Source organism: Capra hircus, chromosome 2 (assembly GCF_001704415.2).
Source record: "Capra hircus breed San Clemente chromosome 2, ASM170441v1, whole genome shotgun sequence".
Taxonomy (NCBI): Eukaryota; Metazoa; Chordata; class Mammalia; order Artiodactyla; family Bovidae; genus Capra; species Capra hircus.
This window is the reverse complement of record NC_030809.1, coordinates 129532910-129556842: the sequence shown is the minus strand read 5'-3', so window position 1 is coordinate 129556842 and position 23933 is coordinate 129532910. Positions and strand designations below refer to the sequence as shown.

Genomic DNA, 23933 nt, shown 5'->3' with positions numbered 1-23933 from the left:
GATATATTCTTCATATCAATGATGGGGTATTAAACTTACTGCTAAAGGATAATTACTTGTAACCACTGAAGATATTCTAGATTTCCTAGAATGCTCTGAAACATGGCAATTTCAGTGAATAATGTTCCAATGATAACAAAAAATATAAAAATAATTTAGCCACTCTCTTAGCTGCTAATAATTTGTTTTCTATACCATTTCTTCCAGATTCAAGGTCAACAAATGGGTGGTGTTCGAGGATGGGTAAAATGATAGTGATGCTTAAAACTGACATTTGTTCAGTAGCAAGACACACTGTAGCTCAAAACAGCTTTAAAATTAGAGTAAGGTTGTCCATTATCACAACCATATTTTAAATAATCATTCCATCATCAATACTTCAGAAAGTAATAAAAACCCTCCCCCAAATGACTGCAATAATGATGAAACCAGTTTAAACACCAGCTCCAAAACTGTTGACTTCAGATTAAAACGAAAATGTTAAATTTAAGACACTGTAAAAAAAAAAAAAGCCACTCAAAGATATATAAATAAAAATAAATTAATCTACTATACCTGGTTTTCCTTTATTTATCATAACGAAGACAGAATCCTCAGCGCAGGAAAGAGTAAAGAGGGCATGAAGTTCACATCCAACTCTGAAGGTCTGAAAGATAAAGAGCACCATATTATTTGTTCTGTCCACCCCCTGCAAACGTTTCATAACAGGAGGGCTTTTTTAATCCATTTTGCTCACTGCTATTTTGCCAACATCAGAAGAAACTTGACCTAGGTGGACATTCAGTATATATTTACTGAATAACCTTTTAAGTGAATATCTCTAGATCTACCTGGTTCTTTTCAACGGGTGCACAGTATTCTATTGAATGAATACCCAATTTTAACTCAAGATTAACTTTTTTCTACCATGAACAATGTTTAATGTTTTAAGAACCATATGTACCTGCCATTATTTCAACAAGAGATTCCTAAAGGTGAGATTGCTGGAGCAAACATATTCGTTTTCAGTCATATGCTGACTATATACAAAAATGTCTATTTCTCTATATTTTATTACTATACATTTTCAATTTGTAATGTGTCTAAACTGACAGGGAAAAATGCTGCGTTCTCTCTTAATTCACATTCAACTATTAACAAGGTTAAGAACCTTTTCATGATTACTGGCTATTTCTTTTTAGTGTATTACATATTCCCACTCTATACCAACTTTTTTTTCCTGTGGGGTCACTAGTTTTTCCTTATTGGTTCTTGGTAATTTTGTGTATCACCGATAATATCTCTTGTAAACATGTTCTTTCACTGCTCATTAAAAGATGAGACCTCAGAGAAGTAACAAAAGACATCTGTCTTATGTTGCCATTCCTCTTCCCATAATGAAAATGGAAACTCAATCCACGTACCTTTATCAAAATGCCATCTATATAGTCCCACAGTTTAATCGTGCCATCAACAGAACAAGAATACAGCTAAAAGGGTAAAAACAGTACAAAACTGATTAAGAAAAAGAACTACAATAAGATTATCAAGTAACTTAAATGCTGATACAGAAGGCATTGCCTATTCATTAATCTATTATTAGCTTTAAAGACGTGAAGTCATATATACTCTTTTTGCAAAATAAAAAAACTTATCACAGCTCTTTGCGGAAATGAGACCTATCAAATTTTAATTAAAAGAAGGAAAAAAGTCAACCCTCTACTTTCAAGAGGAAGATGATAAGGTACCGAGTAATAAAAAACTCTTGAGAGCTTGTGACTATTATCCTAGAGCCCAGTTCTTTACCAGCAGAACTACTTTTATCTTGCACGGGTATCAAAGGAATGTAGGGTGTAACAGTCAATTTCTACACTTATCTCATTGTAACCAACAGTCTGTGGGCCAAACTCTGGTAACGCCAGAATGCCTTAGTAACATGTTTTTATTTCATGTATTTATTTTCAGTGGACTGAGTTTTACTAAGGTTATACTGAACTTGTGTGTGTGCTTATTGTGAAAACAATTTACAAGAAAGATGGTGGAGTAGGACATGGAACTCATCTCATAAATAATGTAGTTCTAGGCTGTGACCCTATTTTAATAATTAAAAATAAGTGAAAAATATCCTGAGTCAGAAAATCAAAATAGATATTTCCTTGATCATCACCTAGAAAGCTTCTCAGCCAAATTCTATTGAAATTATTCTGGCAACAGTAATGCCAATATTAAAATATTAAATTGCGACTCGTTTAACACCTGTAGATGGTTGCTGGGATTGAGCTGGATTCCGGTGACCAGATTCCTGTGCCCTTGCAATATATGCACACATTCTTCTGTAGCTGTGCTATAAACTTTAATAAAGTCTCCAGAGACACAGAAGATATACCTGGAAATAAGAGAGAAAAACAAGATTCACTTCTCCATACAGTATAATCTGTTATTGTCCATGAAAAATTAAAACATGCAATGGAGATTTCATTCAAAAAAAAAATTCAAGAACTGAGTACTCAAATTGTGTTGCTCACACCTATGGGGACATCTCAGACCATTTAGTTCATTAACTCTCAAAAGGAGATCAATGATGCCAAAATCACATCTCTGACCTGTGCCAGGGGCAGAGGCTATATGGAATCATCCTGCAAAAATGGCTGACCTAACCAAGTTGCCTACTCACTAATGGATGCAGAGGCTGTGTTATGCACTATCAGGTACTATTCTGTGGTGGGGTGGCTAACAGCAATCTTTCCCTGTCCTCCAATACTCCATCATTCATTGCGGACACCAGTTTACAAGTACAAAGTCAGAGATTCTCTGCTCAGTGAGGTCTCTTATACAGCAAAGTGTAAAGACTTCATGGCAGTTCTTTTTCTTACTGCCAAAATGCTGATTTTGCCTTTGTTTTTCTAGATTTGTGGCTTTCTTCCATATAGCAGAGGCTATTAAATTATTAATTGTGGTTAATCTGGGGTAATATTTGACTTTTTTCATAGTAGGCATAACCATAAGACAAAGCTCAGAACTGCAAATATTCTAGGATCTATCAAATAAAAGATGCTTGTTCTGTGCCTATTAGATCTGACACTGTACATGTCTAACATGGTGCTTCCTCATATACCAAAGAAGGTAAAAACCACAGAATCCTTAGACTGGACCTCTCTCTACTCTGTGATCCCAAATCATTTGATCTATTTTTGAACTGTATTGAAATTCCTCATTTATCTAAATATCCATCTCCCTTATGTACCCGTAAGCTCCTGTAGGGCAGAGGCCTTACTTATATTTGACTACAATATATGCACACTTTTGTTAAACAGAACTTGCCCAATCTTCAAAGGTTTTATAAACTATTTAGATAAAATGAACCAGTGAAAGAATTACCACCAAATAATCAAAGGGTAAATCTACGCTGGCCAGGGCTGCTACTACCCTATTTTATCATTTCTAAGACACTTGAGTTTTCACACATACATCTCTGAAATCAAGATGCCTCTTCCAAGTGCTGTGACCAGAGGACACAGTTGTGTTCAACTGTTTAATAAGCTCAACAAAGAACAAGCAATGAAGCAACTGAGGCCCATGGACGCCCCTGCTGGCTGGTTCCTCCTCTCCATGCCCAGGAGTACCCAGGTTCTCACTGTCTTCAGCCCAGACCACTCTTTTAAGGGCTCCCTTCAGTCTCCAGGTGTGGCCCTTCAATTCACTTTTCTTATTCATACCAGACTAATTTTTACAAACCTGACCATATTACTCCCTTAAAGACTAAATTTAAATCCTTCAAGGTTTTTTCACTGCTTTCAGGATATGATCCAAATTCCTAAATTTGACTCCAATCTGTCTAGAACTTTTTCACTTGAACAGTAGGCCAAGTGGTTCAAATTTCCAACAACCTGCCCAACCCTCCTCCCCTCCTGCATCAGCAGGTCCTTCAGGCAGTATTTCCTTGAGATGGTGTTGGGTGACGGGGGTACTGAAAACTCACCCTAGCTGATTTTGATACTCTTCTCTAGAGGAAAGTGATTTCCTCTCTCCTTCCTCCTCAGCAGAGAATAATGGGTTTAACTACCAATATTTGAATACAAACCTCTAGAGGAAACACTCCATGCTTTTGCACATTCTCCTATCCATGGAGAATGAGAATATTTTCTATGTCTTTGACATTTAGCTCCGGTATCTTTCTACCAGAAACCTTCCCTCATTCTGTTCCAAATCAGTGTCTGTCTTAAACCTGCTTCCACAGGGTGCAGGGCTCAGCTCTACTCCAGCATTTTCCACAGTGTTATGAGAGACCTTCCCGACCAGACTATGAGCTTCTTGAGGGGAGCAATTATGTTTACTTAATACAAATAATAATGGAAATACAGTGCGGTAGAAAAGAATGCATTTTAAAGAAGTCAAACCCAGATGGGTTCGAATGTCAGCTTTCATCCACGTATGGGCTGAATGACATTGGAGAACTTACTTAATCTCTCTAAACCTCACTGATCTCTACTCACAGGGTTATAAAGATTATTATAAGATTATCATAAAGGTACACTGAGACAACGCGTGCAAGTGCAAGCTTTGCACAGCTAACACTCAGTAAACACTTCTGTAAAATGAGGGTAACAGCACCTAAGCTACGTAGACAGGGATGCACATAAAGCGCCGCCACAGCGCCTGTCGCAGAGGACTCGAGGCATCTTTGTTGACAGAGTGTTGACGAAATTAATGATGCTTTCAAGCAGGAAACAGGATTTATATGAGGTTCTGAAGAATGTATGATTTAAGGGCTGGGAAAGAAAAACGATGCTGCTAAAATTCCACGATTCTGTCATTTCATTTACTAATTCAGCGTTTTTGATAAACTCTTTGAAGCAAAATACAACATTTCCTTATTCCTCTTTGTGTAAGTTAGCCAACTCCTTGTAGTAGCTTTTAGATAATATTCAAGTCTTCAGTGATTTCATTATAACCCTGTTAATTTGCTGAAAAACTGGCTTTAATTATTAGCTTATATATATATATACATGAAAAAAAGCATCTCTAAATCTTGACCAAGTTCCTATCTTGAATTTCTACCTAAACACCTGCTACATTCACATTTATTCTCAAGGTACTTTAAACTCAAGAGGCCCAGTAGGAACCCAACATCTTTTCCTTGTTAATCCTATTTGCTAAAGCACTCCAAAGCCCTGTCTTCTCTCTTCACCTTCAACAGTATCTTAATTTTGGCCAAAGTCATCTCTTGCTTGGATGCCTGCATTAGCCTTCGGAGCCCTGGTCTATAACCTTCTAGACTCTTCTCCCACCACTTCCCTTCACCCTATGCTGCAGATACACTGACCCCACAGCCATGACAACCCTCCGCCTATTCCAATTTAAGTTGTCTGCTTTGCTTAATCTCCCCGCCTCCCAACATACCACAGAAGGAGCAAACTCCTACTGGTTTTGCAAGATCCTACTGCTGAAGGGAAACTTTCTCACTGTGTGACTCCCTCTTCTATGCCAGCATTGTACCTTGAGTATGCTTTCCTACCGTCTCTCATCTCTCTACCATGTATTATACAGCTTTATGCTTTTGAACTGTGGTGTTGGAGAAGACTCTTGAGAGTCCCCTGGACTGCAAGGAGATCCAACCAGTCCACCCTAAAGGAGATCAGTCCTGGGTGTTCACTGGAAGGACTGATGCTGAAATTCCAATACTTTGGCCACCTGATGTGAAGATCTGACTCATTTGAAAAGACCCTGATGCTGGGAAAGATTGAGGGCAGGATGAGAAGGGGACGACAGAGGATGAGATGGTTGGATGGCATCACCAACTCAATGGACATGGGTTTGGGTGGGCTCTGGGAGTTGATGATGGACAGGGAGGCCTGGCGTGCTGCGGTTCATGGAGTCGCAAAGAGTTGGACAAGACTGAGCAACTGAACTGAAGTGATACAGTTTCCAGATTCATATTCTGAAACACAATCTTATGTTACCACCCCCTGCCTGAGTATACCTTATCTAGAAAAGTAAAAAAATACACTCTTTGGACCAAACAACAACCAAGAATGATTCTATGTTTCCTTTTGAAACTCATATCCCCAGCTCTCTCCACACACCATTGCTACTAGCTAACTGTACCACAGTTCTCATGCTTATACTGTGCCCCCTATCCCGAATGCCTTCCATCTCTATCCTCTAGTCAAAATACCATCCATTTATTGTAGTTCAGTTGCTCAAGTCGTGTCCAACTCTTTGTGACTCCTTTGCCTGCGGCTTCCCCGTGGTTCACCATCTCCCAGAGTTTGTTCCATCCCTGTTGAGCCTAAACATCACTTCCTCATCAACCTTCTCCATCCTTTCAGTCTGAAACACTGTTTCTTATGGGCTTCCAAAGTGCCACTGTATGAAACATGTTACTGGTTATCTTCTTTTCCTCATTAGGTTTGAAATCCTTAAAGGTAGGATCACTCCTGGAATTATCTTAGTTTTCAAAATCTCAGTTTGTTACAAACACATAGTTGGTAAACACTTAAAAATTAACTGCAAGACTAAGGAAGTGAAAAACATTAGATCCCAATATAATGAATAACTTGTAGAAATAGTACACTGGGGGAAGAAACTGGATAAAAGTCCAAAGTGGCAGAACTCTGGCAATCTCTTGAAGCCTCAGTTTCCTCCTGACTCACAAGTTGAGTATCAACAAAGCCCTTTGTATTGTAAAGACCAAAAGATCTTTTTTTTTTGCCTCTAAAGCAATTTACAGAAGTTTCTTTAAGTCATGCATGCATTCAATAACTACTGCCATACACCCATAAGATATTGTGGCAATACAAGCTTTGGTAAGATACTACCTCTGCTTTTCCAAGACAGAAAGGGAATTTGGTAAGTGTCTATCCCTGAGTGACTGGGAAACCTCTTTATATTATGTCATTTCTAGATGATGTTCACAATATAGCAATGATGTAAGAGCTGACATATATTGAGCCATTCAACGACAAGCATTGTTTGACATGCTCTCTATATACTTTGGCCACCGCATGGTTTTTCCAGTAGTCATGTATGGATGTGAGAGTTGGACTGTGAAGAAAGCTGAGCGCGGAAGAATTGATGGTTTTGAACTGTGGTGTTGGAGAAGACTCTTGAGAGTCCCTTGGACTGCAAGGAGAGCCAACCAGTCCATTCTAAAGGAGATCAGTCCTGGGTGTTCATTGGAAGGACTGAGGTTGAAGCTGAAACGCCAGTACTTTGGCCACCTCATGCGAAGAGTTGAACTCACTGGAAAAGACCCTGATGCTGGGAGGGCAGGAGGAGAAGGGGATGACAGAGGATGAGATGGCTGGATGGCATCACTGACTCGATGGACGTCAGTTTGAGTGAACTCACAGAGTTGGTGATGAACAGGAAGGCCTGCGTGCTGCAATTCATGGGTCACAAAGAGTCGGACACGACTGAGCGACTGAACTGTGATGAGCCATTGGAAAAGACCCTAATGCTGGGCAAGATTGAGGGCAGGAGGAGGCGGGGTGACAGTGGATCAGATGGCTGGATGGTATGTTTCATTGACTCAAACGACAAGAGTTTGAGCAAATTCCAGGAGACAGTGAAAGACAGGGAAGCCTTGGTGTGCTGCCGTCCATGGGGCCGCAAAGAGTCGGACACGACTGAAGGACTAAACACTATGTATTAAGTCATTTAATCCTCTTGTAACAACCCTATGAAATGAACTAACAAATATTATTCCCGTTTATAGATGAGGCAACTGAAGCAAAGATTAAGAACCTCGCGAAAAGCACACAATAGATGAACAGGGCTTAGTCACGCTTCCACCTACACTGAACTCCTGAGCAGGGGCATCAGGACTTACGCATATATTTATTTCACACAGAATCTAATATCAGTTTTTACGGAGAGCTCCAAAAAGGCTATCAAAACGCATCTTTTAGGTGTTAGGGAACTGCAAAGAAATCGGAACCTGCAATCGTTCAGTAACCTAAGTCACGATTCGGTCCGAAAGAAGGCTGTTTACTCCTGGTTTCCCAAGAGTAGCGGATCTGTGCCTGAACCATTTTCCAGCCTCTCCAATGCTGAGCCGATTCTAACACAAGGGTCAGCCCGGGGACCCCCTCAACCTATCGGCAGGTCCGGGGAGCCGGGAAGCGAGCGCGCCCCAGCCTGCGGTGCCTCTGGATTAAGGGGTTTCCGACTCCTCTCGCAGCACCCGGACCCCGGCTCCCTCCCGCGCGCGCCGCTTCCCCGAGCCAGAAGCGCCGGCTGGCCCGTCCGGACGCGCCCGGCAGTTCTCGCCACCCGTGGACTCACGCCCCTCAGCCGGGCCGGCAGTTACCCATGGCCTCATACTTAGAATCCGCAGAGAACACCGCTCTCCTGAAGTTCAACTCGCTGCCGCCACAACGAACCACGCGGATCCCCTCTTCCTCCACCATCTTCGCGCACGCGCAAGGACTCTCTACCGCCGGCTCCACCGAGAGCTTCCTCAACGGAAGCCGGCGGGTAGGTACTCTGTCCCGGCCCACAGGCCGCCACGCGGGGGCATTCTAGGACTCAGTCTCTATGGTAGGTTTCTATGATAACACCCAGCGCCGGCGCGGCCATCTTTGACTTGGGCAACGTCACTTTGAAAAGTGAAAGTGAAGTCGCTCAGTTGTGTCCGACTCTTTGCGACCCCATGGACAGTAGCCTACCAGGCTCCTCAGTCCATGGGATTTTCCAGGCAAGAGTCCTGGAGTGGGTTGCCATTTCCTTCTCCAGGGGATCTTCCCGACCCACATTAGGACACGTGTAAAAGGTAAATGAGTTGGAGTAAACTCCGGGAGTTGGTGATGGACGGGGAGGCCTGGCGTGCTGCGATTCATGGGGTCGCAAAGAGTCGGACACGACTGAGCAACTGAACTGAAAAGGTAAAAGCGAAACAGAGACATAGACACAATGTATTTATATCAGATTCCTCTAAACTGTTGTTTATTATAGATACATTGCTCTCCTGCCTTGTTAACCCAACTCTATAGTTTCTTCTGCTGGAAGAGAAAGGAGGCCCAAAGTATCAAGTGACCTCCAGTCTTTCCCCAAACCCTTCCAGCCTTTGCCTTTCTCTTACCTCTCGTTTGGGCGCTGCAAGATGACGCCAGCGTTTCGAGCCAACGGCTTGCTTGGTCGCGCAAATTGAGTTCTTGGGTGGACAGGTAGCGTTCTATATTTTGCACAGCTGTTAGGACCTCTCGTTAGTCGTCCCGTAGTCGTGTTCCTTTGAGCACACTTTCCTACAGACCCCGTATAGCTCCATGAGCCTGGCTTTTTCCTTTGGACACCTGGCTCCTGCTCCGTCTCTCCCACGTTCATTAGATCATTTACCCTGGCTAAGGGCTTTAGCCTGCCCCCTGGTTGCTGTTTCGCGCGTGTTTCTGGGGTTTTAGCTTCTCCAGTTAGTCAACCGAATCCCTGAACTCTGAGAATGTTTATGCCCCCATCTTCATTCCCTTTTGTAAGCTTATATGTTACATATTCGTGGTCCCTATATATTAGGGGGTGCTTCTCTTCATTCATTGTTTCATTCATTCAATAAACATTTACCGATCTCCTCTGTAACTCTCAAGTGTAAAGAGCCACAGACAGCTTAACTATAACAGGAACAGGAACTGCCTTGATTCTGTAGAAAATTACCACATCTCTCGTCTTTCTGGAGGCAAATAATTATTGAGAGCCTTCTATATGTGAGACACAATTCAAGACAGATGTGATCCCTGCCCTGTTACCTTCGATGGGAGAAAGGCAAAAATCTTTAACAAACAAAATGATCACAGATTGTACACTGAAGAAGATAAAATAGGAATATAAGAGAGAGGATAGTTTTCTCTGAGGAGGTTTAGGCTTGACCTGATGAATATGTGTTAAGGTTGTGTAGTTTAAAAGGTAATATTTTAACAATTCAATGGTAATACAAATTTGGTATAAAATCAGTGGGCAGAAATAGAATGGTCCCTGTTGATCCTATTCTCTGTTGCAGAAAGGGGGACCCCTTCCAGGGTTCAAATGGGGGCTCTTGTCTAACACTCGGAAATGAATTGTCTGAGGAGACACACATGGTGATAAAGCAGAGGCTTTATTGGGAGGAGGCACCCCGGTGGAGAGCAGTAGATAAGGGAAACTGGGAAGACTGTTCCGTCATATGGCTGATGGTTTTCTCTGTGGAATCATTCTGACTTAGGGTCCTTCCTGTTGGCGCATGTATTGCTCAGCCAAGATGGATGCCAGTGAGAAGGATTCTGGGTGGTTAGAGGACACGTGGCATCTCCTTTTGCCCTTTCCTTAACGCTTCCAGTTGGTGGCTTATCAGTTCTATGTTCCTCAGCAGGACCTTCTGTCATAAAATAAGGCATGGAAGTAGTTACTATGGTGCCTGGCTGGAGTGGGCAGTTTCAGTCAGTGTGTTTCCCCTAATATCTCCACCGTGAAAAGTTTGGAGTATATGCTTCTTGATATTTTTATAAGCATACATATATGCATATTCATATATACCTTATGTCCTTATGTTATTCTTCAATGCTTTGCAATGCACCAAGTTTTTTTTTCCCCCGTCTATATGCTTTCATTGCAGTGTATTAAAATTTTATCTCCTTTTTAATAACTGCATAGTATTTCACAGAGTAAATGTAGCATGCTTGATTAAATCAATCCCTCAAAAGTAGACATTTAGTCATTTCCATTTTTTTTTTAAAAAAGGGCACATAGTGCTATAGGATATATAAATTTGACATAAATTTGTGACAGTATTGCTGTAGGAGATATTCATAGGATAAGTATTGTGGGGTTGAAGGATATTTTTTTTTTTTAAATTTTGAAGGAGTGTTTTCTGGAATAGAGATGTGTGTTACTGGGAAAACCAAGAGGAATAACTAATAGCCAAAAAAGAACTATTTAGTCTAAAGTTTTGGGAAAGTCCGTAAGAGAGTATGATTTCTTAAAAAGAAATCAGGGAGGAAGAGAACTGATGAAATAGTGCAAGGCAAACAAAGTTGCCTATAAATACTGCATCAGTGAGCACCAGTTGAAAGGTAGCAAGTGTGGGCAGTTCATTATTTAAAACTGAGTGTATTGTTGAGTCACTTTTTCAAGAATTGCTAAGTGTAGGAACTTCCCTGGTGGCCAGTGGCTAGGACTCTTTGCTCCCAATTCAGGGGGCCCAGGCCTGACCCCCAGTCGGGGAACTAGATCCCACATGCCACAACTAAGACCTGGTGCAGCCAAATAAGTAGTTTTAAAAAAGGGAAAGAGAGAAAAGGAATTTCTAAGTATAATGAAAACTCAAATTTGGAAAACTCATCAGTGGCCACAGGACTGGAAAAGGTCAGTTTTCATTCCAGTCCTGAAGAAAGGCAAACTACCACACAATTGCACTCATCTCACATGCTATCAAAGTAATGCTCAAAATTCTCCAAGCCAGGCTTCAACAGTACGTGAATGGAGAGCTTCCAGATGTTCAAGCTGGGTTTAGAAAAGGCAGAGGAACCAGAGATGAAATTGCCAACATCCACTGGGTCATAAAAAGCTACAGAGTTCCAGAAAAACATCTACTTCTGGTTTATTGACTACTCCAAAACCTTTGACTGTGTGAATCACAACAAACTGGAAAATTCATAAAGAGATGGGAATACCAATACCTTACCTGTCTCCTGAGAAATCTGTATGCGGGTCAAGAAGCAACAGTTAGAACCAGACAAGAAACAATGGACTGATTCCAAACTGGAAAAGGAGTACGTCAAGACTGTATATTGTCATACTGCTTATTTAACTTACATGTAGAGTACATCATACGAAATGCCAGGCTGGATGAAGCACAAGCTGGAATCAAGATTGCCGGGAGAAATATCAATAACCTCAGGTATGCAGATGACACCACCCTTATGGCAGAGAACGAAGAGGAATTAAAGAGCCTCTTGATGAAAGTGAAAGAGGAGAGTGAAAAAGCTGGCTTAAAACATTCAGAAAATTATGATCGTGGCATCCAGTCCCATCACTTCATGGCAAATAGATGGAAAAGCAATGGAAACAGAGACTTTATTTTGGGGGGCTCTAAAAGTACTGCAGATGGTGACTTCAGCCATGAAATTGAAAGACGCTTGCTGCTTGGAAGAAAAGCTATGACCAACCTAGAAAGCATATTAAAAAGCAGAGACATTACTTTGCCGACAAAGGTCCATTTGGTCAAAGCTATGGTTTTTCCAGTAGTCATATATGGATGTGAGAGTTTGGACTATAAAGAAAGCTGAGTGCCAAAGAATGGATGCTTTTGAATTGTGGTGGTGGAGAAGACTGTTGTGAGTCCCCTGGACTGCAAGGAGATCAAACCAGCCCATCCTAAAGGGAATCAGTCTTGAATATTCATTGGAAGGACTGATGCTGAAGCTGAAACTCCAATAGTTTGGCCACCTGATGTGAAGAACTGACTCATTGGAAAAGACCCTGATGCTGGGAAAGACTGAAGGCAGGAGGAGAATGGGACGACAAAGGGTGAGATGGTTGGATGGCATCACTCACTCAATGGACATGATTTTGAGGAAACTCTGGGAGTTGGTGATGGACAGGGAAGCCTGGCATGCTACACAGTCCATGGGGTCACAGAGTCGGACATGACTGAGTGACCTAACTGAACTGAAGTATAACAAATTCTGCTCCTTAATATTTTGTTTAGTATACTGACATTCATATATCACACCACAGTCTTTGTTGATTGGTTTACAAATATTAAAATAAAAGCAAAATTTTCTTAAGTGTTTGGAGGACTTGAAAGAACTAATAGAATATTAAGGGTGATAGAAGGTGGGTGTGTACTCTCTGAACCCGGTATCAGATACTTCCCTAGCCATTTCATAGAAAAGAACAAGGGACGTCTGGCTCATTTGTTGAGAACTGAGTGTCTTTGACGAGTCCTTGGTTCTCTTTAGTGCTCCCTTTCTTTCTATTCCTCTCCAGAATCTTATTTAAAAGTCAAGCATACTGGAGTGGGTTCCAATTCCTTTTACTAGGATATCTTCCCAGCCCAGAATTGAATCTGGGCCTCCTGAATTGCAGGCAGATTCTTTACTGTCTGAGCCACCAGGGAAGCCCCAATGCCTCTGTCTGTGGGAATTGTTCAGGCAAGAAGACTGGATGGGTTGCCATTTCCTTCTCCAGGGAATCTTCTCAACCCAGGGATCAAACCCAGGTCGCCTGCACTGCAGGCAGACTCCTTACCATCTGAGCCACCAGGGAAGTCTTATTTCTCTAGAATAAATACCAATAAGTGGGACTGCTTAGTCAAATAATGTTTAAGTTTTTAGGAAATTGCCAGACTGTTTTTCCTGTTTCAGTACCATTTTGCATGCTAATCAGTTAGTTATGGAAGTTTTAGTTGCATTACATCCTTGTCAGCGTTTTGTCAGTATTTTTAATTTAAGCCACTGTAATTTTATAGTGGGATTTCATTGTTATTATTTTCATTGCATTAATGACTAATGCTGTTGGCCATCTTTTCATGTGTTCATTTCCTATCTATATAGTAATATCTTCTTTGGTGCAGTGTCTTCAAATATTTTATCCATTGTTTTATTGGTTATTTTCTTATTTTGGAGTTTTTAAATTTTTAAAAATGTATTTTAGACACAATTCTTTTCTCAGATATGTGAATTGTAAATACTTCCTCCCAGATTGTGGCTTGCCTTTTCATTCTGTTAATAGTGTCTTTCACAGAACTGAAGTTTCTGGTGCACAGTTATCAGTTCTCTTCTTTCATGGATAATGTTTTGTTGTTGTTTTTAAAAACTCTTTTTATCTATTCCACATTTATGAACATATTCTCCTATGTTTAATGTGAAGAGTTTTATACAATTGACACTTGAACAACATGGGCTTGTTGTTGAGCTATGGGTCGACTTCTATGCCCTGGACCAGTCTTGAACTATGGGTCTGTTAGGGGAAGCACACTGATTGAAACCGCCCACCCTGGCCAGGTACCATAGTAACCATTTGCATGAGTTGTTTTATGACAGGAGATCCTGATAAGGAATACTGAACTAATAAGCCACCACCAACCGGAGAGTTCGGGAAAGGTCTAAAGGAGACACTGCGTGTCCTTCCACTTCCCAGAATCCCTCTCGCTAGCATCCATCTTGGCTGAGTGATGCGTGCACCACCAGGAAAGACTCTGAATTAGGATGATTGGCCAAAGACCACCCGGAAACTAATCCCATCACCATAAAACCCGACATTGTGAGCCACGCAGCAGAGCAGTTCTCCTGGTTTCCCTTACCCTCCTGCTCTCCGCCCGGGCGCCCTTTCCCAATAAAATCTCTTGCTTTGTCAGCAGATGTGTCTCCTTGGACAATTCATTTCTGAGTGTTAGACAAGAGCCCAGTTTCAGGCCCTGGAAGGGGTCCGCCTTCCTGCAACAGGTCCACTTATATGCAGGTGTTTTTCAACAAATATGTTGGATTTTTTTTTTTTTGAGGTTTGTGGCAATTTGAAAAGACTCATAGATTCTCTGTATTGTCTAGAACTATCAAAAAATTAAGAAAAAGTTAAGTGTGTCAGGAATGTAGAAAATGTATACAGATAATACACTTAACATAAAAATATATATTCACTGACTGTGTCATTCAGTTCAGTTCAGTTCAGTTCAGTCACTCAGTCATGTTCGACTCTTTGTGACCCCATGAATCACATCATGCCAGGCCTCCCTGTCCATCGCCAACTCCCGGAGTTCACTCAGACTCTTGTCCATCGAGTCCGTGATACCATCCATCCATCTCATCCTCGGTCGTCCCCTTCTCCTCCTGCCCCCAATCCCTCTCAGCATCAGAGTCTTTTCCAGTGAGTCAACTCTTCGCATGAGGTGGCCAAAGTACTGGAGTTTCAGCTTTAGCATCATTCCTTCCAAAGAACACCCAGGGCTGATCTCCTTCAGAATGGACTGGTTGGATCTCCTTGCAGTCCAAGGGACTCTGAAGAGTCTTCTCCAACACCACAGTTCAAAAGCATCAATTCTTCTGCGCTCAGCATTCTTCACAGTCCAACTCTCACATCCATACATGACTACTGGAAAAACCATAGACTTGACTAGATGGACCTTAGTTGGCAAAGTAATGTCTCTGCTTTTGAATATGCTATCTAGGTTGGTCATAACTTTCCTTCCAAGGAGTAAGTGTCTTTTAATTTCATGGCTGCAGTCACCATCTGCAGTGATTTTGGAGCCCCCTAAAATAAAGTCTGACACTGTTTCCACTGTTTTCCCTGTTTCCCCATCTATTTCCCATGAAGTGATGGGACTGGATGCCATGATCTTCGTTTTCTGAATGTTGAGCTTTAAGTCAACTTTTTCACTCTCCTCTTTTACTTTCATCAAGAGGCTTTTTAGTTCCTCTTCACTTTCTGCCATAAGGGTCGTGTCATCTGCATTTCTGAGGTTATTGATATTTCTCCTGGCAATCTTGATTCCAGCTTGTGTTTCTTCCAGTCCAGTGTTTCTCATGATGTACTCTGCATATAAGTTAAATAAGCAGGGTGACAGTATACAGCCTTGACGTACTCCTTTTCCTCTTTGGAACCAGTCTGTTGTTCCATGTCCAGTTCTAACTGTTACTTCCTGACCTGCATACAGATTTCTCAAGAGACAGGTCAGGTGGTCTGGTATTCCCGTCTCTCTCAGAATTTTCCACAGTTTATTGTGATCCACACAGTCAAAGGCTTTGGCATAGTCAATAAAGCACAAAGAGATGTGTTTCTGGAACTCTCTTGCTTTTTCCATGATCCAGCGGATGTTGGCAACTTGATCTCTGGTTCCTCTGCCTTTTCTAAAACCAGCTTGAACGTCAGGAAGTTCACGGTTCACGTATTGCTGAAGCCTGGCTTGGAGAATTTTGAGCATTACTTTACTAGCGTGTGAAATGACTGTGCCATTGGTAAGGTTTTAGTTGGGGGCATCCCTTGTAGCTTAGTTGGTAAAGAATCTGCCTGCAATGCAGGAGACCTGGGTTTGATTCCTTGGTTGGGAAGATCCCCTGGAGAAGGGAATGGCAACTCACTCTGGTATTCTTGGGTGAAGAATCCATCTTGTGTGGAGTCCATGGGGTCACAAGAGTTGGACCCAACTTAGTGACTAGACCACCACCACCAAGGTTTCTACTCAACAGTAAGCTAGGAAGGGAGGATGGAGGGTGTCCGTGAAGACTGGAAACATGGAAACATTATTTTATTTTGTACTGACTGAGGATATAATTCAAAAGAGAACTTTTGTTGTTATTTTTGTGGTAATTTTTCTCAGATTATTAAAATGATATCAAAAATTGAAAATTCTTATTGAACTTTCAGATTTTAATTTGAGAGTCTAGGCCATAGGGAATAGCTTCATAAAGCTGTGAAATGGAATATTTCCTGCCTTAGCGGTATACAAGGATGGCACAGCCTTTAGGGATTCCAACCTTCCAAATGTAAATTTCCAAGCCGGGAAGAACAATGCGAGCTATCCAGCAGCCATTAGCCACTACCCATGGTTAGCCCGGAGGAGCTCATGGGGGTGGGAGAAAGTGCCAGTACCAGCCATCCACCACACCCACCACTCTCTATGGTGAACAAATGAAGAATATAGGGTGTGAATAATCGAGAAGCAGGATGCTGGCCTCAGAGAGCTGAGATGCATATGAAAAGGATGCAAGCCCAGAGCTTGCATCTTCCCATATATAGAAGAGCACTAAATTTCTTAACTTGAGATATTTAGTTTCCTTAATTAACAATACTCTGATGTACTGACTATCTGCTCCCTTTGTTGCAAACGTCTGTATAAGCTGACTCCTTCCTCTGCCTCCTCAGAGCAGTTTCTTAGGCTGCTTGCGATGCTGTCTCTCAGGCTTGAAGTCCTAACAATTTCCACCAAATAGACATACAGCTCTCAACTTTTAGGTTGTGCGTATGTTTTTTCAGTCAACAAAGCTTAAAAAATTCTACAATTTAATGACGACTGTGCACAGATTTGCAGATGATACCACTCTAATGGCAGAAAGCAAAGAGGAACTAAGGAGATTCCTGATGAGGGTGAAAGGAGAGTGGAAAACCTGGTTTAAATCTTAACAAAAATGAATACCATCCCTCCCGGTCCCATCACTTCATGGCAAATAGATGGGGAAACAGAGGCAGATTTTATTTTGGGGGGCTCCAAAATCACTGTAGATTGTGACTGCAGCCATGAGATACAAAGATGCTTGCTCCTTGGAAGAACAACTATGGCAAAACTAGACAGTATATTAAAAAACAGAAGCATCACTTTGCCAACAAAGGTCTATACAGTCAAAGCAAAGCTTTTCCATTAGTTATGTATGGATGTGAGAGTTGGACCATAAAAAAGGCTATGTGCCAAAGAATTGATGCTTTTGAATTTGGTGTTGGGAAAGACTCTTGAGAGTCTCTTGGACTGCAAGGAGATCAAACCGGTAAATCCTAAAGAAAATCAGTCCTGAATATTCATTGGAAGGACTGATGCTGGAGCTGAAGCTCTAATACTTTGTCCACCTGCTGTGAAGAGCCCACTCATTGGAAAAGACCCTAATGCTAGGAAAGATTGAAAGCAGGAGGAGAAGCGGGTGACAGGATGAGATGGTTGGATGGCCATCACCGACTCAGTGGGCATGAGTTTGAGCAAAATCCAGGAGTTAGTGAAAGACGGAAGTCTGGGGTGCTGCAGTCCACGGGGTTACAAAGAGTCAGACATGACTTAGTGACTAAACAAGTGCAAAATAAGCCATTGAGTAGAGTCTCAAGTCCTACCCACATAAAAATCAACTTATACAAAACACTATACTTTCAAGTACTTGGCCTTAATAAATATTTTATGCTAGTTATATCCCCAAGGGTGTTCTAGCTATTCATTACAAGCTTTTACTAAAACTTCCTTACTATCTATAAAGATGTAATTAGCTACACATGGGCTTCCATCGTGGCTCAGCAGTAAAGAACCCACTTGCCAATGCAGGAGATATGAGTTTGATCCCTGGGTCGGGAAGATCCCCTGGAGAAGGAAATGGCAACTTACTCCAGTATTCTTGCCTGGAAAATCCCATGGACAGAGGAACCCGGCAGGTTACAGTCTATGGGGGTCACAAAAGAATAACCTTGATGCTAAGCAACAGCAACTACAGCAACAGAATGACCAGTCACTGACTCCGCTGAGGGCCTGATTTCATTAATCTTTTTTTGGAGCTTCTCTGATCTTATTCCTTTTCATGTTTATTTGGTTTTGTGTTTATAAGAATTTAGTACACTACTATGGATACATACACGCATACAGGCACATATCCCTAGCCTATGTATATACATATATTTGGATATGCATACTAAAATTGTCTCTTCAACTATTAGGGTGCAAAATTTAACAAGATTAGAAACTGGTTGCTAAGAAACAAATGTGAATATAGAGGGCACTTTTCACATTTTTAATACAGTATTTATTATTTTTGAACCTGATTCTAAATTGGTTTCCGAGATACTACAAAACTTTAAAAAGTTCTTCTTGTTTATATACAACTGATGTCTATTCTGTTTTGTTTCCTTATTTTTGAATTAAATTATGTTGATTAATTTATAATTCATAAAATCTGGATTAAATCAGATTAAATATCCACTGATACATGCAATCATGAAATTTAATTCAATATGTAAGATGTAGTGTCTGATAATAAATTGTGTTTCTACATTATCCAAAGTGATGAATTTCTAAGGCCTTTTTTTTTTTTTTCCAAGATACAGTGTTTTTCTACACCTTAGAGTGGACATACAACCTTTGTGAATTAATTTAGTTTAGAAATTTGACAATTTTTGAAAAACAAGTAAAAATATAAAAACATTAAACAATTATGAAATTGTGATGGTCTATTTTATAAAGACGGAGAAGGCGATGGCACCCTACTCCAGTACTCTTGCCTGGAAAATCCCACAGACAGAGGAGCCTGGTAGGATGCGGTCCATGGGGTCGCGAAGAGTCAGACATGACTGAGCAACTTCCCTTTCACTTTTCACTTTCATGCATTGGAGAAGGAAATGGCAACCCACTCCAGTGTTCTTGCCTGGAGAATCCCAGGGACAGCAGAGCCTGGTGGGATGCCGTCTATGGGGTTGCACAGAGTTGGACACGACTGAAGTGACTTAGCAGTAGTTCATCCATTTAATCTTTTAAAAATCATCTTAATAGGTGTATTCAGTTCAGTTCAGTCACACAGTCGTGTCCGACTATTTGCGACCCCATGAATCGCAGCACGCCAGGCCTCCCTGTCCATCACCAACTCCCAGAGTTCACTCAAACTCACGTCCATCGAGTCAGTGATGCCATCCAGCCATCTCATCCTCTGTCGTCCCCTTTTCCTCCTGCCCCTAATCCCTCCCAGCATCAAAGTCTTTTCCAATGAGTCATTTCTTCACATGAGGTGGCCAAAGTACTGGAGTTTCAGCTTTAGCATCATTCCTTCCAAAGAACACCCAGGACTGATCTCCTTCAGAATGGACTGGTTGGATCTCCTTGCAGTCCAAGGGACTCTCAAGGGTCTTCTCCAACACCACAGTTCAAAAGCATCAGTTCTTCGGTGCTCAGCTTTCTTCACAGTCCAACTCTCACATCCATACATGACCACTGGAAAAACCATAGCCTTGACTAGACGGACCTTTGTTGGCAAAGTAATGTCTTTGCTTTTGAATATGCTATCTAGGTTGGTCATAACTTTCCTTCCAAGGAGTAAGCATCTTTTAGTTTCATGGATGCAATCACCATCTACAGTGATTTTGGAGCCCAAAAATATAAAGTCTGACACTGTTTCCACTGTTTCCCTATCTATTTGCCATGAAGTGATGGGACCGGATGCCATGATCTTCGTTTTCTGAATGTTGAACTTTAAGCCAACTTTTTCGCTCTCCTCTTTCACTTTCATCAAGAGGCTTTTTAGTTCCTCTTCACTTTCTGCCATAAGGGTGGTGTCATCTGCATATCTGAGGTTATTGATATTTCTCACGGCAACCTTGATTCCAGCTTGTGCTTCTTCCAGCCCAGTGTTTCTCATGATGTACTCTGCATATAAGTTAAATAATCAGGGTGACAATATACAGCCTTGATGTACTCCTTTTCCTATTTGGAACCAACCTGTTTTTCCATGTCCAGTGCAAATGTCGTATATACATGGTGATGTGGGTTTACAGAAGGCCCCCTGACCTGATCTGAATTTCTGAGGGAAGTGATGATTCACGTAATTCTTAAAGGATGAATAGAAGTAAGCCATGTAAAGAGACTCTGTAAAGAACATTCCAGGCGGAATGAACAGCATAAACAAGACCGCAGGTTTCCCCCATGATTTCTCACATGTGAAGACTGAGGAACTGTTATTTGAATCTTCCCCCAGAGATCTTTTATTCTTCATGGTGGTCTATAAGTGCATTTTAAAGAACAGATCAGTTATAGCATCCAATAACATGACCCGCAGTAAATTTTCTATTTAAAAAATTTTTACATCAACCATTTGAAGAAAACTGACCCAGTGCTAGAGTGTTCACTTTTACCTGGCCATCTAAGTCTCACCTAGCAATTGTCCTAGCCCATCATTCCTTTACGTGACTCTGCTCTTCTTCAATGCACACTACATTACACTCTGCTTCCAAAGGTGCCTGTGAGTCTAAAATTCTTCTCTTTCCCTACAACGCTCACCCATCCACTCAGAACAGATCTCTATAAAAGACTAGGAAGAAGGTTTCATATCTCACTGGGTTCAGTCACTGTCCATTTTAGTACATATTAATTTTTTTCTTTCTGGAGTGATTTGTTGGTTGACTTTGATTTCAGGGCTTTGTAATCTCAAATTACCGATTCAGAGTATGATATTAAAGGGCCTGACTTGTTAGATTATTTTCAGTTTGGGAAATAAATTATTATTTCTACAGTGGTAAATAAAAGCATGATAATTTGAATCGATTCCTTATGATCCATAGGTAAAATCTAGGCTTCTTGATCTGGCAATGAAGTTCAATTCTATTCAGTCACTCAGTCGTGTCCGACTCTTTGAGAACCCATGGACTGCCACACAACAGGCCTCCCTGTCCATGACCAATTCCTGGAGTTTACTCAAACTCATGAACATTGAGTCTGTGTTGCAATCCAACCACCTCATCCTCCGTTGTCCTCTTCTCCTCCTGCCTTCAATCTTTTCCAGCATCAGAGTCTTTTCAAATGAGTCAGCTCTTTGCATAGGGGGCCAAAGTATTGGATTTTCTGCTTCAACATCAGTCCTTCCAATAAATATTCAGGACTGATTTCCTTTAGAATGGACTGGTTGGATCTCATTGCTCTCCAAGGGACTCTCAAGAGTCTTCTCCAACACCACAGTTCAAAAGCATCAGCTCTTCGGTGCTCAGCTTTCTTTATAGTCCAACTCTCACATCCATACATGACTACTGGAAAAACCATAGCCTTGACTAGATGGACCTTTGTTGACAAAGTAATGTCTCTGCTTTTTAATATGCTGTCTAGTTTGGTCATAAATTTTCTTCCAAGGAGCAAGCGTCTTTTAATTTCATTGCTAAAGTCACTGTCTGCAGTGATTTTGGAGCCCCCCCAAAATAAAGTAAGTCACTGTTTCCACTGTTTCCCCATCTATTTTCCATGAGGTGATGGGACCGGATGCCATGATCTTAGTTTTCTGAATGTTGAACTTTAAGTCAACTTTTTCACTCTCCTCTTTCACTTTCATCAAGAGGCTCTTTAGTTCTTCTTCACTTTCTGCTATAAGGGTGGTGTCATCTGCATATTTGAGGTTATTGATATTTCTCCCGGCAATCTTGATTTCAGCTTGTGTTTCATTCAACCCAGCATTTCTCATGATGTACTCTACATATATATAAGTTAAATAAGCAGGGTGACAATATATAGCTTTGATGTACTCCTTTCCCTATTTGGAACCAATCTGTTGTTCCATGTCCAGTTCTAACTGTTGCTTCCTGCCTGCATACAGATTTCTCAAGAGGCAGGTCAGGTGGTCTGGTATTCCCATCTCTTTCAGAATTTTCCACACTTTGTGGTGATCCACACAGTATTGATCCACAAAAGGCTTTGGCATAGTCAATAAAGCAGAAATAGATGTTTTTTCTGGAACTCTCTTGGTTTTTCTATGATCCAATGGATATTGGCAATTTGATCTCTGGTTCCTCTGCCTTTTCTAAAACCAGCTTGAACATCTGGAAATTCACGTTTCATGAGCTGCTGAAGCCTGGCTTGGAGAATTTTAAGGACTACTTTACTAGCGTGTGAGATGAGTGCAATTGTGCAGTAGTTTGAGCATTCTTTGGCATTACCTTTCTTTGGGATTGAGATGAAAACTGACCTTTTCCAGTCCTGTGGCCACTGCTGAGTTTTTCAAATTTGCTGGCATATTGAGTGTAGCACTTTCACAGCATCATCTTTTAGGATTTGAAATAGCTCAACTGGATTTCCATCACCTCCTCTAGCTTTGTTCATAGTGATGTTTCCTAAGGCCCACTTGACTTCCCATTCCAGAATGTCTGGCTCTAGGTGAGTGATCACACCATCGTGATTATCTGGATCATGAAGATCTTTTTTGTACAGTTCTTCTGTGTATTCTTGCCACCTCTTCTTAACATCTTCTGCTTCTGTTAGGTCCATACCATCTCTGTCCTTCATTGAGCCCATCTTTGCATGAAACGTTCCCTTGATATCTCTAATTTTCTTGATGAGATCTATAAGAGAATACTCTATACATGGACATGACCAGATGGCCAACACTGAAATCAGATTGTTTATATTCTTTGCTGCCAAAGATGGAGAACTGTTAACAGTCAGCAAAAACAAGACCAGGAGCTGACTGTGGCTCAGATCATGAACTCCTTGTTGCCAAATTCAGACTTAAGTTGAAGAAAGTGGGAAAACCACTAGACCATTCAGATATGACCTAAATCAAGTCCCTTATAATTATACAGGGCCATGCTCAGTACCAGTGACTGGATTTCCCTGGTGGCTCAGATGGTAAAGTGTCTGCCTACAATGCGGGAGACCCGGATTCGATCCCTGGGTTGGGAAGATCCCCTGGAGAAGGAAATGGCAACCTACTCCAGTACTCTTGCCTGGAGAATCCCATGGATGGAGAAGCCTGGTGGTCTACAGTCCATGGGGTCGCAAAGAGCTGGACATGACTGAGCAACTTCACTTTCACTATGCTCTTGCTGCTGCTAAGTCGCTTCAGTCTTGTCCGACTCTGTGCGACCCCAGAGATGGCAGCCCACCAGGCTCCCCTGTCCCTGGGATTCTCTAGGCAAGAACACTGGAGTGGGTTGCCATTTCCTTCTCCAGTGCATGAAAGTGAAAAGTGAAAGTGAAGTCGCTCAGTCCTGTCTGACTCTTAGCGGCCCCATGGACTACAGCCTACCAGGCTCCTCCGTCCACGGGATATTCCAGGCAAAACCACTGGAGTGGGGTGCCATTGCCTTCTCCGAAGGCACTATGCTCAGTATATCTTGAATCCAGTTTTCTGTTGATGAGTGGAGCTGTGTTCCCTCCTAGCTATTTACCTGGGGCAAACTATGGTGTAGGTAATGAAGATAATGGTGGCTCAGTAGTAAAGCAATGCGGGAGACCCAGGTTCGAGCCCTGGGTTGGGAAGATCCCCTGGAGAAGGAAATGACAATTCACTCCAGCACTGTTACCTGGAAAATCCCATGGACAGAGGAGCCTGGTAGACTACAGTCTAAGGGGTCGCAAAGAGTCGGACACGACTGAGTGACTTCACTTTCAATGAAGATAATGGAGACCTCCTTCAAAAGATCTCATGCATGTATTTCTAGACTCAGTGCCCCCAGCCCTGCAGCAGGCCACCACCGACCCATGCCTCCACTGGAGACTCCTGGACACTCACAGGCAAGTCTGGGTCAGTCTGTTGTGGGGACACTGCTCCTTTTTCCTG

General features: G+C 41.7%; 1 protein-coding gene across 1 annotated transcript in view; it reads right to left on the bottom strand.

Annotated features, from left to right (window-relative positions):
* The window catches only part of WDR75 (WD repeat domain 75), a 35451-nt gene extending 27015 nt beyond the window's left edge, over positions 1 to 8436 (bottom strand). Inside the window, exons 1-4 of the mRNA XM_018065506.1 lie at positions 8305 to 8436; positions 2236 to 2365; positions 1404 to 1469; positions 556 to 646 (exon numbers count right to left, since the gene is read on the bottom strand). Of these exons, the coding sequence (XP_017920995.1) occupies positions 556 to 646; positions 1404 to 1469; positions 2236 to 2365; positions 8305 to 8390 (373 nt within the window). The 5' untranslated portion in view covers positions 8391 to 8436. The remainder of the gene's footprint in view (positions 1 to 555; positions 647 to 1403; positions 1470 to 2235; positions 2366 to 8304) is intronic.